At 41.5% G+C, this 14016-nt stretch overlaps 1 protein-coding gene across 1 annotated transcript; it reads left to right on the top strand.

The window, feature by feature from the left end:
• Positions 1-10545: 10545 nt before the first annotated feature.
• Positions 10546-11118, top strand: LOC121787850. Its single transcript, XM_042186689.1, has one exon. The coding sequence runs from the start codon at positions 10546-10548 to the stop codon at positions 11116-11118; it is 573 nt and encodes a 190-aa protein (XP_042042623.1).
• The last annotated feature ends 2898 nt before the right edge of the window (positions 11119-14016 follow it).

The raw sequence follows: 14016 nt of genomic DNA, 5'->3' as shown, positions 1-14016 counted from the left end.
AAATGAATGTTATAAGTATCACTATTAGGTACGAATGACAAATCAAACAATGATTTTCACAATTTCAAATTTCAAAGTATTTCGTAATTTTGGGGAAAGTTTGTTGAGAAAATTTTCTCGTATAAAAATTAAATATGTTATTTTTGATAAGTAATTATAAAATAGTGAAACTAATCTGGGACATAATGAAGAGATATATATAGTTAGGGGATAACACTTTTAATCTCAAATGTTTGACATTTTCCATTATATATTTTAAAATCAGATCGAGTCAATTGCGCTATTAATGGTGGATGTGGAAATTATCAATTTTATTTTTGTAATAAGTAATTATAAAATAGTGAACTTAATAGTGGTACACAATAAAGATATGCAGATAGGGATAACACTTTTAATATTAGAGGTTTGACATTCTCTATATATTATACTCCTATTTCTTAAAACCATGCTAAATCAAATTGAGCCTATTAATGATGGAGGCGGGGAAATCTTTATTTTATTTTTTTAATAAGTAATTTTAAAATAGAAGTGAATTTAATAGTAGAACACCATGAAGAGACGTAGATAAGGGATACAAAATTTTAATCCCAAATGTGTTGACATTTTTATTATTTGAGAAATCTACACGTATACTTTTAATATACTAACATAAGTTCGATTTCGGATGTGGGGGCCAATTTTCTTACAATATGCTTTAAAACACTCAAATTCTGTTCATTAATTACAGTACTATTATAACATTGAATTTACAACAATATAATAATGAATGTACATTATTATACACAAATTACCATAATAATAGTATTTAGATATCCGGTTATACCCTCCCTATATAAATTTATTTAGGAAATCATACTGACTTTTTTATACAAAGGAAATGCATATAGTCTAAAAATAACTAAAGTACAGAAATAAGTCAAAATGTAGATGAGAATAAAAAAAATGAAATAAACATACGACCAAATATTTTATTCAAACTCACTAAAGTAGAAAATCAAATTCAAAGGCATAAGAGCATGCGCAGCCGTCGCCACCGCCGTCCGCGCCGCTGGCACGGACGCCATCCGCCGCCGCTGCGCTCGCGCCACTGGCACGGCGCTGCTCGATGTATCGAGCACGTCCGTGCCAGCGGACGCACACGTGGCGCGCTCCCATTCGTCAACGGCATAGCCGTTGTGTTTAAACACTTTTTATTTTTATTTTTTTAAAAATCGGTATTTAATTATAAATAATGTTAAAAAATAAAAAAAAAATATTTTCCAAATCCCAAAAATATGGCCGTTTTTTTCCCGTTTTTTCTGAATTTTTTTGATTTTTTTTCCCCAAAATCATCTATAAATACACACATTCATCACTCATTTATCACATCAATTCATCTCTCATTCATAATTCTTATACAAACTATCAACACATTCAACCTTCACTCAAAACATCAAATGGATTTCACTCATCTCATGGCGGAAGCGGAGCGCGAAGAACAAGAATACTACGAACAACATCGTGCCGCTTACGAAGCATATGTCGCGGACGTGTATTATATTACACAACATGATTATAGCCGACGAAGGGCCGAGGGCGGCTAGCTTCTACGACGAGGACGAAGCCGGAAGCTCAACAGCGAGGTCTCCCCCACGCCGAGGCGAGCATAAGACGGTTGGCCAGAGGATCGAGACAAGACACACAATGCGCGATACTCGAATCCACAATCAACTACAAGAAGACCTAATCAACCACATGTGGGCGAAATTCGGCAACGAGTAGTGGTTTTTTTATTTTTTAGGATTTTAATTATGTAATTTTTAATTTTTAGGATTTTAATTATGTAATTTTTCATTTTTAGGATTTTAATTATGTAATGTTTATTTTTATTTGTCATTTGTAATATTTATTTTGGTTTTTATATGAATTTTAATATTATGGAAATGTTATTGTTTAATTGAATTTTAAATTAATTGTGCTCGTCCTTGCGGAAGAGCACAGTTGTGGGTGTTGTGCTCTTGCCAGAGAGCAGGCATGAATAGTACCGCCCGGGCCCACAACCGTGCCGCTGGCAAGAGGACGGTTGTGGATGCTCTAAAGGCCTCCCTACGACTACGATATCATTTGACCATTCCTATTAATGAATGTGATAGAACATGACTATTGGTCAAAGAGGAAAATTGATGAAAATAAACAAAAAAGAACCAAGTAAAAAACATACAATGTGAACGAACATTTTCCCTATTGTTTATTATGATTGCTTTCTTCTAAGAACTAATCATTTATAAATACTTGATCTTTAATTACATTTCCCCTAGGTACAAAAATTAACCACATTCTCATATTTTACTAAATTGTGTGAAATAAAGTTTTATTTTGTCCTAATAGCTCACACATATGAAGAAAAAGTGTGCTATAAATATTTGCACCGATTTATTTCAAATGTAGGGATAGTGTTTTAGTCTCTAAGTGAAACAATAAATAAAAATAAAAAAATAGCCGATTATTCTTATCCCATTATCTGTGTTTTAATCTCTAAGAGAAAGTAACAAAAAATTATAAGAAAATAAGTCAATTAGTCTTATCCCATTATCTCTATGAATTTAAATTGGACTTATCCTATTTGAGCACAATGTATACATATAGTATTCCCTATTCGCACTTTTTTATTTCTATCTCGTCAAACTATTTACACTATTTCTATTTTAAGTAAGAATTATTGTATTTAATTAATATATTAGAATTAATTAAGTGTTCCCTTATTAAGTGATATCTCATTACACTGAAAATATTAATTCTATTACACTAAAAAATCAATCTCAAATTTACGCCATAAAATGAAAAGTGCGAGTAACATAACAAGAACCCCCCGTTTGCCCAGAGTGCAATAGAACGCACTATGGGATATGCAAGGCGGGAACAGGAGCTTGCTTTGCATGTGGGCAGAGCGGACATTTTAAGAAACATTGTCCGACAAAACCCCTGGAAATCGGGACGAGGTCACACCCGACAATTCAGTCAGAACTGCGGACACCACACACACAACTTGGAGCAAATCCACAAGTGCCACCGCCAAATTATCAGCAGCCGCAAGGTCTCCTGTCACAGGCTCGAGAGTATGTCCTAACGCAGGAACGGCTAGAGGGGAACCAAGGAAACCTAGCAGGTATGGACGTTCCCTCGACTTACCAATTATCATACTGTTGGATACAAGTTTTTATGCCCATCTCATAACCGCATTTTGAGTAGACACTTTAGATATCCACCGATCAAGCTGAACATAGGATAAAGGTGTCCTCACCATAGTAGGCCTTATAAATAGTACGAAAATTTGCTTGAACATAGAATTCACCGAGAAAGACTCCAAGTTAAGGGTTCACAATTTCGAAACGTTGCCATAATACTAGAAATGGACTGGCTGGCGGAAGACCTGGACTGGCTGGCGGAAGACCACGCCACTGACGAAAATCTATAATCTCGATGCTTTAAGTCGTTAAATGATTAGAGAAAGACAAATGGGAACTTGAAAATGGTAGACATCGCAGTAAATTCCAGATATGCCACCGATAATACCACGGTACAGACAAGTGGAATCCAAGATAAGACCTAGAACCCGGATCCGCCTCGATAACAAGAGCACCTTACCAAATACCAGTTGCACTTAAAGGTCTAATGAATCATGATTTTAACCGGCGCTTGAAAAAGAACCTATTCTAGCTTTGTGTGACAGATTTGTCTATCTGAAGGACGCAAGAAAACACTAAGGACAATAGAGGACTACGCTAGAAACGTTAAGAGCCGAGTAGCTCTATGCTAAGATTAGCAAGTTTTGAGTTCAGGCTTAACGAAGCAAATTTCCTCGAACACATGGTAGCAACGGAAAGGAATCCGAGTAGAACCACAGTAACAGACCACTGTAGGAGGCTATCAAAGGATCCTCTGAAATTGCGATGACAATGACTCAAAAGCTCGAGAAAAGGGTCGAGATTTCACGACTCCCTGAGCAAAGTGAGCTTGCAACTACTAGAAGAGAAGATAACTATGGTGCTAGCACTAGTTACCGCAAAACTTGAAATAGCTACATCGTCGGCACCGACGCACTGAAGGGGTTGGCCTGGCCATGGCTAGACGCGGAAGGGGCAGAGAGATCAATTATGCATCATGGCAGCTCAGGCCGCATAAGCTGAAATACCCAACGCATGATCTAGAAGGGGCTGGCATAATCTACATACGAAAGGATTTAGGCATACGATAGATTGAATGTCTAAAGTTAGCAAAAGACTGCGACTGTAGCGTAAATCACTATCCGAGCAAGGCTAACGTAGTGGCCGATACGCTGAACCACGAAACTCAAACATGGTTAGCAGCCTTAAAAGGGAAGAGGAATACTGCAAGAACTTGATAGATTGAGCCTAGAGGTAGAGCGAGCGCCCGAGAAGGTGGGAGAGAGAATTTCCACTTGGGTAGAAGTGCCAACCTCAGGATCAAGATCGTAAATGCACGAAAACAGAGTATGACAGTAGAAGGTTATACCTGAAAGTAAAAGCGAACGACCGAAGGAGTCACCACAAGGAACTGTGGGAAGATCTCACATTCGAATGTAGGTCGTGTGTGGCAGAACAGTAAGAGCTCAAAGATGAGATCACAGGAAAAGCCACGACACCAAGTCATCATGGGAGTACCAAGATGTGTTAGAATCGGGAGAAGAAATCCCGGGGGCAAAGGATTAAGAAAGATATAACAATGGTTGTACGAGGATAACACAAGCTGGGTGACAGTCGATCGCCTCACTGTGCATACTAACTTTGTGACAATTAGACAAGTTAGTTGAGTTATACACATCTTCGTAAAATACCAGTAATTTTCACATTAGACCAAAACGACAGATCTACGACTAGATTTTAGAAGAATCTACATGATTGGTTTCAAGGATTTATTACCACCGATAAGGTGATGAAGTGTCAAAGCGGGTGTAGGAAACGCTCGAAGACACGATCGAGAGCCAAGGTGCTCTGTATAGAAGGACAATTGGGAACAAGTTTTTACCAGAGATGAAGTCCGTTCATAACGACAACTACTAGGCAAATAGTGAAATAGTATCGTACGAAGCCTCACACAGAGAGGAGCTTAGACAGCCCTCTATAGAACGAGGTCAGTGAGAGAAAAGTATTGGACCCAGATTTCTATTACGGAGGTGATAGAAATTTCTCAAGAATCCTAGATGGAAGAAAGGGGCTAGGACGGATGGAAGTCCCGCAGTGATGTCAGACTCATAGTTTAACAAGGAAAAGCAAGGTTAATTGAAGACTGTCTCCCTCAAAGAGATAATTGGATTCGAAGTCAAGGGAAACTTCGACCGCAATATATAGGGTCTAGTGAGATGCTCGAGAGGAGATAGTCATAAATATGGACAAGGAATTGCAAGGGAAGTCGAAACATTTCAAAGAATACAATAATGGAGAAGTAAGTGTTATTTTGGATGAAGGTGTTAGAGAAACACCATGGAGGAAATAAGGGGCAATGCGGAGGAGGAATATCTTGAAGCATGCAAGTAGAGCAGCACAAATTTCGGGACGAAATTTTTGTTAAGGTGGGTAGAATGTAACACCCCGAGTTTTCATGCACGAATTTTTAGAGTATAAAAAAAATTTGGACGAAGAGATATTTGGAATCAAAGTGCAATTAAATTTACTTCAAGGATAAAAGTAAATGAAATACTCTTATTAGAAAATTTTGGAACATATATTAGAGCAGTAAAATACAAAACAAGCTACACAATTGGATGAATGAAGCTACAAGTAAGGTTCCTATTCAAGCATAGGAGACCCTTCCAAGGAGGGGAATGAAGTAGTAGCTAATCCTACTCTATTGGAATTGTAGTAGCAAAAACTTAGATAATAGTTAAGGTTGCTTTGGTCAAAGGAGCTACAATAGGAGATCTTCTACCCCTCCTCAATCTTCTCTCCATCTTTCTCGAAAATATGGCCCCATGTAGCTCCAAGGAGCAGCCACCTCACCTACAAAAAAATTACACCAAAAAGGGTGTCAAATTTTTAACACATAAGAAAGGAAAGAGGAGAGACAAGCTCAATTAAGATAGTAGGAGTAATAGGCAGCCAAGAGGCTGCGGTTTTCAGCTGTGAGGACAGCCATAGTTGACCACTCTCAACTTACACCAAATGGGAATCAAGACCAACTGCCACCAAGTAAGAGGAGCCAAACACAAGCCAAAAATTGATACAAAGAATTTCCCCTATCGAGACTCAAGGGAAAGTCAAGGAAAGACTTCCTCCCCTCAAGAATTTCACCAAAATAGTATAAACAACATGACTATGAAGCTTAGAAAGAGAGCTGAGCTTATAACCAAAATTAGGAGCTCAATGCCCAAGATTCTGCCACAAGAGGCCAAGGCATTTTGCCTATAAATACCACCGCCTCCCTCCCCACTCCACACTCAGTTTTCCTGCCAAATTCTCGCAAGGCAAGGGAGTGCGACGGAGTGAAGGGCGACGGAGTGAGGAGCGACGGCAGTCAAGGGGCAACCAAGGACCGAAGGGAATCACCGAGCAAGGTAATCCCCTCGACAACACCCTCTTTTGCATCATATAGAATGGTCGGATAGCACAAGAACATAGAACTCCTCATAAGGATCCCTACAACAAGTATGAAAATAGAACAGTAGCAAATCCACCAAGTATTCCCCAGTGAACATATGCAGAACCAAAGCTACAGTGAGCCAATGCTCCCAAATGCATATGTAAAGTCATAACACATAGCCAAGAATCCCAATACCACAAAGCTACTGCCCAACTTCCCCTCAAAGCACAAAAATCACAAGAACAAGGATTTGAGATAACAAAGCAATACCAAGCTGATGCATAACTCGATAATTGACGAGTAAATGGGGGAAAGGGGGAAGGGACTTAGCTTCTGGACTGAGAGGCCGCCGGGCGGCAGCGCGCGAGACGGAGGTGGTGCGGAGCGAGGAGGACTCCCCGCTAGACTCCAGCGACCGCGAAGCTCCGGAAACTTCCGTGGAGAAATTTCAGGCCGCGGCTGAGGAAGAGGGAGGGAGGCGACGCCTCCTCTCCACTGCTGACTCGCCGAGAGAGAGAGCACTCGTTGGAGGACGTTCAACGGAGGGAGCGGGCGTGAGCGGCGGAGAGCCGTGAGAGAGAAGAGAGACGCCGCTGCTCCTCCATCTCTAATTTTAGGGATTTCATTTGGAAATTGGAAACTTGGGAGATTTCCAGAACGAAGAGAAAAGGAGAGAGGATGGGCGAATTAGAGAGGGACTACGCCGGTAGATCTCCGGCGAAGCCGGACGGCGAGGGAGCGCGATGGGGGAGGCGCTGCTGTTCTTCCTCTTCAATTTCAGGATTTGGGAGAAATAATGGGGGAGAGATAGTTCACGATGGCAGCAAGGGAGTATTTTGGACCCCAAGAGTTGGGCTTTGTTGGAATTAATTAGTTGGGCCACCTTATTTGTTTTAGTTGGGCCATTCCATTAATAAAGTGACTTGGGCCAAGATTTAATAAAAGAAAGAGAGGGGAGAATGGACCTTATTTATTTAAGTTGGGGCCTTTTGAGAGGAGAATGGGCCGAAAATAAATTAGGAAGAATGGGTTGTTCCCAATTAAAAAGGTTTTGGGCCATGAGATTTTATTGGAATGGGCTACTTAATTTAATTAGTGAATTTGGGAGATTATTTTGTGGAGGGAAATTAATTTAAGAAATTGAGCTTGGAGCTTAATTAAATTAGTTTCCGGATAATTTATTCCAAGGAAGGAAGATATTATAATTTGGGAAGCGAGGGCCGACCGGCGTCGCCCCGCGACGTTATGGGCGGCCTTAAGAGATCTTAAGAAGCCTTAAGAAAAATCCGAAGAAGAAGGAAATTAAGGAGGGATTTTAAGAATCCATATTTATTGAGAAAATAGAATTTCTCCAAAAGAAGTAAAGAAAATAATTAAGTGCTGCAGAACAGTGAAGCCAAGTTAGGATTTAAAGAGAAAACCTATAAGCCGAGACTAAGAGATAGATGCTATCCTGTAGGATGCATGCATTCTTTTTCAGAGAAATAGTTCAAGTGCTAATTAGCGTGTTACGCTATTTATTTTCAAGGGAGAAAATATTCAAGGGCAAGTGAGACCTAACGAAGAATTTAATTGAAGATAAGCATACGAGGTGGGCTTTCGTAACTAAGTATTTTACGAGCTTTCTATTTAAGATATGATTGTGGGCTTTCTTTTAATATCCAGCAATATAGTGTGGATATAAAGCAAATGTTTTGAAGTTATGAAATACATTTTTCTCAAAAATGGAGATGTGATCATTTCTTTTAAAGTTGTTGTCATGCCATGAAATATTTGTTTTCAAGACCTGTCTGTGAGGACTATATGCCGAGAGTTTGGCGATGCCAAAAACTTGGTAACAAACTTGGTTTCCAATAGGACCGCAAATCCTATTCGGAGTTACGTGCGCGAGGGCTGTGAGCCATTTTCCAATAGGACCGCAAATCCTATTTGGAGTTACGTGCGCGAGTGCTGTAAACCATCCTTTTCCAATAGGACCGCAAATCCTATTTGGAGTTACGTGCGCGAGTGCTGTAAACCATCCTTTTCCAATAGGACCGCAAATCCTATTCGGAGTTACGTGCGCGAGGGCTGTGAGCCATTTTCCAATAGGACCGCAAATCCTATTCGAAGTTACGTGCGCGAGGGCTGTGAGCCATTTTCCAATAGGACCGCAAATCCTATTCGGAGTTACGTGCACGAGCGCTGTGAGCCATCCTAGAGAGAGGCTGGCCGGCGAGGGTGCTTGTGAAGGCGGCCACCTTCACGGCCCACTGGATTCTCAGACATGGAGGAATACATCAAGAACTTAGATTGAAATCGGACTTTTAAGATCACAAAAGAATTTAGTATGCTCGGGCCTTTTAAGAAAACCCCCGTGTGATACTGTTGATGGATGACAACTTATATTGTATGTTTTGTTTTTGGCAAGTGCCCACTGAGTACTCCTGTACTCAGCCCTGCATGTATTTATAAATGTGCAGATTAAGCAATAGGGTGGAGGCGTGCTGATCAGAGTCGATGCTACTTAAGTAAATAAGTGTGGATCTCTCGACGCTTCGTGTCTTCATACGCGAAGTCGTTTTCTGGACTTTTTCCGCTGCAGTTTGTTAAGAGAGTATAGTGAACTCTCATCATCGAAACTCTGATTCATTTTGATGAAATGCCATTGTTATTCAAATCCTTGTAATCGAATACTTGGATCTTATCTATCATATATTGTTTGACTTTTCAATGTGCAAGTTCTATCTTCATTTCTTCCATATTTCTTTAAATCCCTTTATTAGTTGCGATTTATCCGCTTTTGCTATCCTTGGCAAAGTGCGGTCGTGACAGAGTGGTATCAGAGCCTCAGTTCTTTTCTGCTCTGAGATCCAAATACTCCTTTCAGTCATGGTCTAGACTTGTTCGCTAGACTAAACCAAGTAGCCGACGAGATCAGCACTCCAGCCCGACGTGTTCGACATAATTTTGAGAAAACAGTTTCTTGGGGTGTCTTGAGGACCAAGTGAAAACTTTTTGAAAAAAAAAAAATTCAGTGACAAGAGTAATGTTTTTGCGAAATCTTTTCATAACTCGAACTGTAGGACTCGAACGAATTCTTACTACCGCTTCCCTGAGCGATGATTATAAGCAATACTAGATACGTTAGTAAGAAAGGACGTGATGTGCGGCGACAAGACATAACACCTAAGAAGGACCAACGCCCGATGCAGGAAGCATGAGAGGGCAGAGGTCGAGGAAGAGAGAATGAGGAACAGTGCTATAAGGGAATAGCACACGGTAGATCCTCGCCCAACCGAACTGCATTACCATGCTTGGGAGATCGTTAATCCTACCGCGTCACACGAATCTTGTAGAACGACGGTCTAAGAAAATTGGACTTAGCTTACGATGAATTTTAGATCACTTCTTGTAGTGGCTTTAGTAGACGACTTTCCCTACTTAGACGTTCGCGACTCGATCCTTAAGCTTTAGATCACAAGTTGACCGCAACTCGGACTACGATGATGGTTTTGATGGAAGCCCTGGGCTGACCTCCCTAAAAAAAAACTCTGATGGTGAATTATGGAGAAGTGAAAGTTATACCAAAAGAAATGCACTAGAATACGAATTCGTTCGGATTAGTCTTTATGCCTCATAGTGAATCGTGCTTTGGTTAGCACGTAAGACCCGAACCGTGATGTGGAAAACAACTAAGTGCTTTTGGTGATGTGTTGCAGTATGAAATCTTATGACGCGTACTTGGGAATACGATGTGGGAAATCCTCGTAAGAGTCCTCCTGATGCAATTTTGTTTGATATAATGATATACTAACCTTCAGTAGCTATGAAAATCGTGTGCCTCGATAAAGTTGTTGTGTTCTAGTTTCTAGTTTGTTGATAAGTTTGTCCGTTCCGCACCGGCATAGTGCTTAATGGTAAAACCATGCTTAATGTATTAGTATGCTACCCGGAAGTGTTGCAAGACCCATAGGCCGAGGCCACGAAATGATACTAGCGTTCGAGAGAGGGAGTCCTGAATGGTGGCGCGATGTGACACCACCGCCACCGCCCCAACCACAAGATCGTCGGATCGAGGAACTTTTCCTAAAGCAGTGTCCGCCGGTATTCAATGGTTTGGGAGACCCGAAAGAAGCTGAGACTTGGGTCAAGGCACTAGAACGCCTATTTGACTTCCTACGTTTCCCGGACAAAGACCGACTGAGATGTGCATCATTCCAGCTGATTGAATCTGCGGATTTGTGGTGGGAAGCGAGAAAGAAAACAATAACTCTAGGACAATTGGAGGGGACTACTTGGGAACAATTCAAGACTAAGTTTTATAATAAGTATGTTCCCCTGAACTATCGAAGGGAAAAGGAAGTGGAATTCTGTAACTTGAGACAAGGACCGATGTCCGTGACAGACTACGATCGGTTGCTCTGCGATATGTCCAAATATGCACCGGAGCAGGTGGATACTGATGAGAAAATGGCTAGGAAATTTCGTGCCGGTCTGAGGCACGAAATTCGAATGGCGTTGGTTCGCCACGGGAGGTTGACATACCCTGAATCTCTATGAGAAGCACTATATGTTGAATCTACTTTAGCAAAGGAGGAACCCGCACCGGTCACCACTACCGCATTCCGCCAAGTCCAAGCTCAAGCACCTAGGAACAAGAAACAGTTGAATGGACAACTGACTCAACTCGGGCCCAAGAAAGCTCGGCTAAAACAGAACAAGCCACGAGGGTTCGGGAGGCAAACGACCCCCAAAACAGTCAGGAAATATCAACAAGAACCCCCCGTTTGCCCAGAGTGCAATAGAACGCACTATGGGATATGCAAGGCGGGAACAGGAGCTTGCTTTGCATGTGGGCAGAGCGGACATTTTAAGAAACATTGTCCGACAAAACCCCTGGAAATCGGGACGAGGTCACACCCGACAATTCAGTCAGAACTGCGGACACCACACACACAACTTGGAGCAAATCCACAAGTGCCACCGCCAAATTATCAGCAGCCGCAAGGTCTCCTGTCACAGGCTCGAGAGTATGTCCTAATGCAGGAACGGCTAGAGGGGAACCAAGGAAACCTAGCAGGTATGGACGTTCCCTCGACTTACCAATTATCATACTGTTGGATACAAGTTTTTATGCCCATCTCATAACCGCATTTTGAGTAGACACTTTAGATATCCACCGATCAAGCTGAACATAGGATAAAGGTGTCCTCACCATAGTAGGCCTTATAAATAGTACGAAAATTTGCTTGAACATAGAATTCACCGAGAAAGACTCCAAGTTAAGGGTTCACAATTTCGAAACGTTGCCATAATACTAGAAATGGACTGGCTGGCGGAAGACCACGCCACTGACGAAAATCTATAATCTCGATGCTTTAAGTCGTTAAATGATTAGAGAAAGACAAATGGGAACTTGAAAATGGTAGACATCGCCGTAAATTCCAGATATGCCACCGATAATACCACGGTACAGACAAGTGGAATCCAAGATAAGACCTAGAACCCGGATCCGCCTCGATAACAAGAGCACCTTACCAAATACCAGTTGCACTTAAAGGTCTAATGAATCATGATTTTAACCGGCGCTTGAAAAAGAACCTATTCTAGCTTTGTGTGACAGATTTGTCTATCTGAAGGACGCAAGAAAACACTAAGGACAATAGAGGACTACGCTAGAAACGTTAAGAGCCGAGTAGCTCTATGCTAAGATTAGCAAGTTTTGAGTTCAGGCTTAACGAAGCAAATTTCCTCGAACACATGGTAGCAACGGAAAGGAATCCGAGTAGAACCACAGTAACAGACCACTGTAGGAGGCTATCAAAGGATCCTCTGAAATTGCGATGACAATGACTCAAAAGCTCGAGAAAAGGGTCGAGATTTCACGACTCCCTGAGCAAAGTGAGCTTGCAACTACTAGAAGAGAAGATAACTATGGTGCTAGCACTAGTTACCGCAAAACTTGAAATAGCTACATCGTCGGCACCGACGCACTGAAGGGGTTGGCCTGGCCATGGCTAGACGCGGAAGGGGCAGAGAGATCAATTATGCATCATGGCAGCTCAGGCCGCATAAGCTGAAATACCCAACGCATGATCTAGAAGGGGCTGGCATAATCTACATACGAAAGGATTTAGGCATACGATAGATTGAATGTCTAAAGTTAGCAAAAGACTGCGACTGTAGCGTAAATCACTATCCGAGCAAGGCTAACGTAGTGGCCGATACGCTGAACCACGAAACTCAAACATGGTTAGCAGCCTTAAAAGGGAAGAGGAATACTGCAAGAACTTGATAGATTGAGCCTAGAGGTAGAGCGAGCGCCCGAGAAGGTGGGAGAGAGAATTTCCACTTGGGTAGAAGTGCCAACCTCAGGATCAAGATCGTAAATGCACGAAAACAGAGTATGACAGTAGAAGGTTATACCTGAAAGTAAAAGCGAACGACCGAAGGAGTCACCACAAGGAACTGTGGGAAGATCTCACATTCGAATGTAGGTCGTGTGTGGCAGAACAGTAAGAGCTCAAAGATGAGATCACAGGAAAAGCCACGACACCAAGTCATCATGGGAGTACCAAGATGTGTTAGAATCGGGAGAAGAAATCCCGGGGGCAAAGGATTAAGAAAGATATAACAATGGTTGTACGAGGATAACACAAGCTGGGTGACAGTCGATCGCCTCACTGTGCATACTAACTTTGTGACAATTAGACAAGTTAGTTGAGTTATACACATCTTCGTAAAATACCAGTAATTTTCACATTAGACCAAAACGACAGATCTACGACTAGATTTTAGAAGAATCTACATGATTGGTTTCAAGGATTTATTACCACCGATAAGGTGATGAAGTGTCAAAGCGGGTGTAGGAAACGCTCGAAGACACGATCGAGAGCCAAGGTGCTCTGTATAGAAGGACAATTGGGAACAAGTTTTTACCAGAGATGAAGTCCGTTCATAACGACAACTACTAGGCAAATAGTGAAATAGTATCGTACGAAGCCTCACACAGAGAGGAGCTTAGACAGCCCTCTATAGAACGAGGTCAGTGAGAGAAAAGTATTGGACCCAGATTTCTATTACGGAGGTGATAGAAATTTCTCAAGAATCCTAGATGGAAGAAAGGGGCTAGGACGGATGGAAGTCCCGCAGTGATGTCAGACTCATAGTTTAACAAGGAAAAGCAAGGTTAATTGAAGACTGTCTCCCTCAAAGAGATAATTGGATTCGAAGTCAAGGGAAACTTCGACCGCAATATATAGGGTCTAGTGAGATGCTCGAGAGGAGATAGTCATAAATATGGACAAGGAATTGCAAGGGAAGTCGAAACATTTCAAAGAATACAATAATGGAGAAGTAAGTGTTATTTTGGATGAAGGTGTTAGAGAAACACCATGGAGGAAATAAGGGGCAATGCGGAGGAGGAATATCTTGAAGCATGCAAGTAGAGCAGCACAA

The sequence above is a fragment of the Salvia splendens genome, chromosome 22 (genome assembly GCF_004379255.2).
Source record: "Salvia splendens isolate huo1 chromosome 22, SspV2, whole genome shotgun sequence".
Taxonomy (NCBI): domain Eukaryota; kingdom Viridiplantae; phylum Streptophyta; class Magnoliopsida; order Lamiales; family Lamiaceae; genus Salvia; species Salvia splendens.
This window is presented reverse-complemented; position numbering and strand designations above follow the sequence as displayed.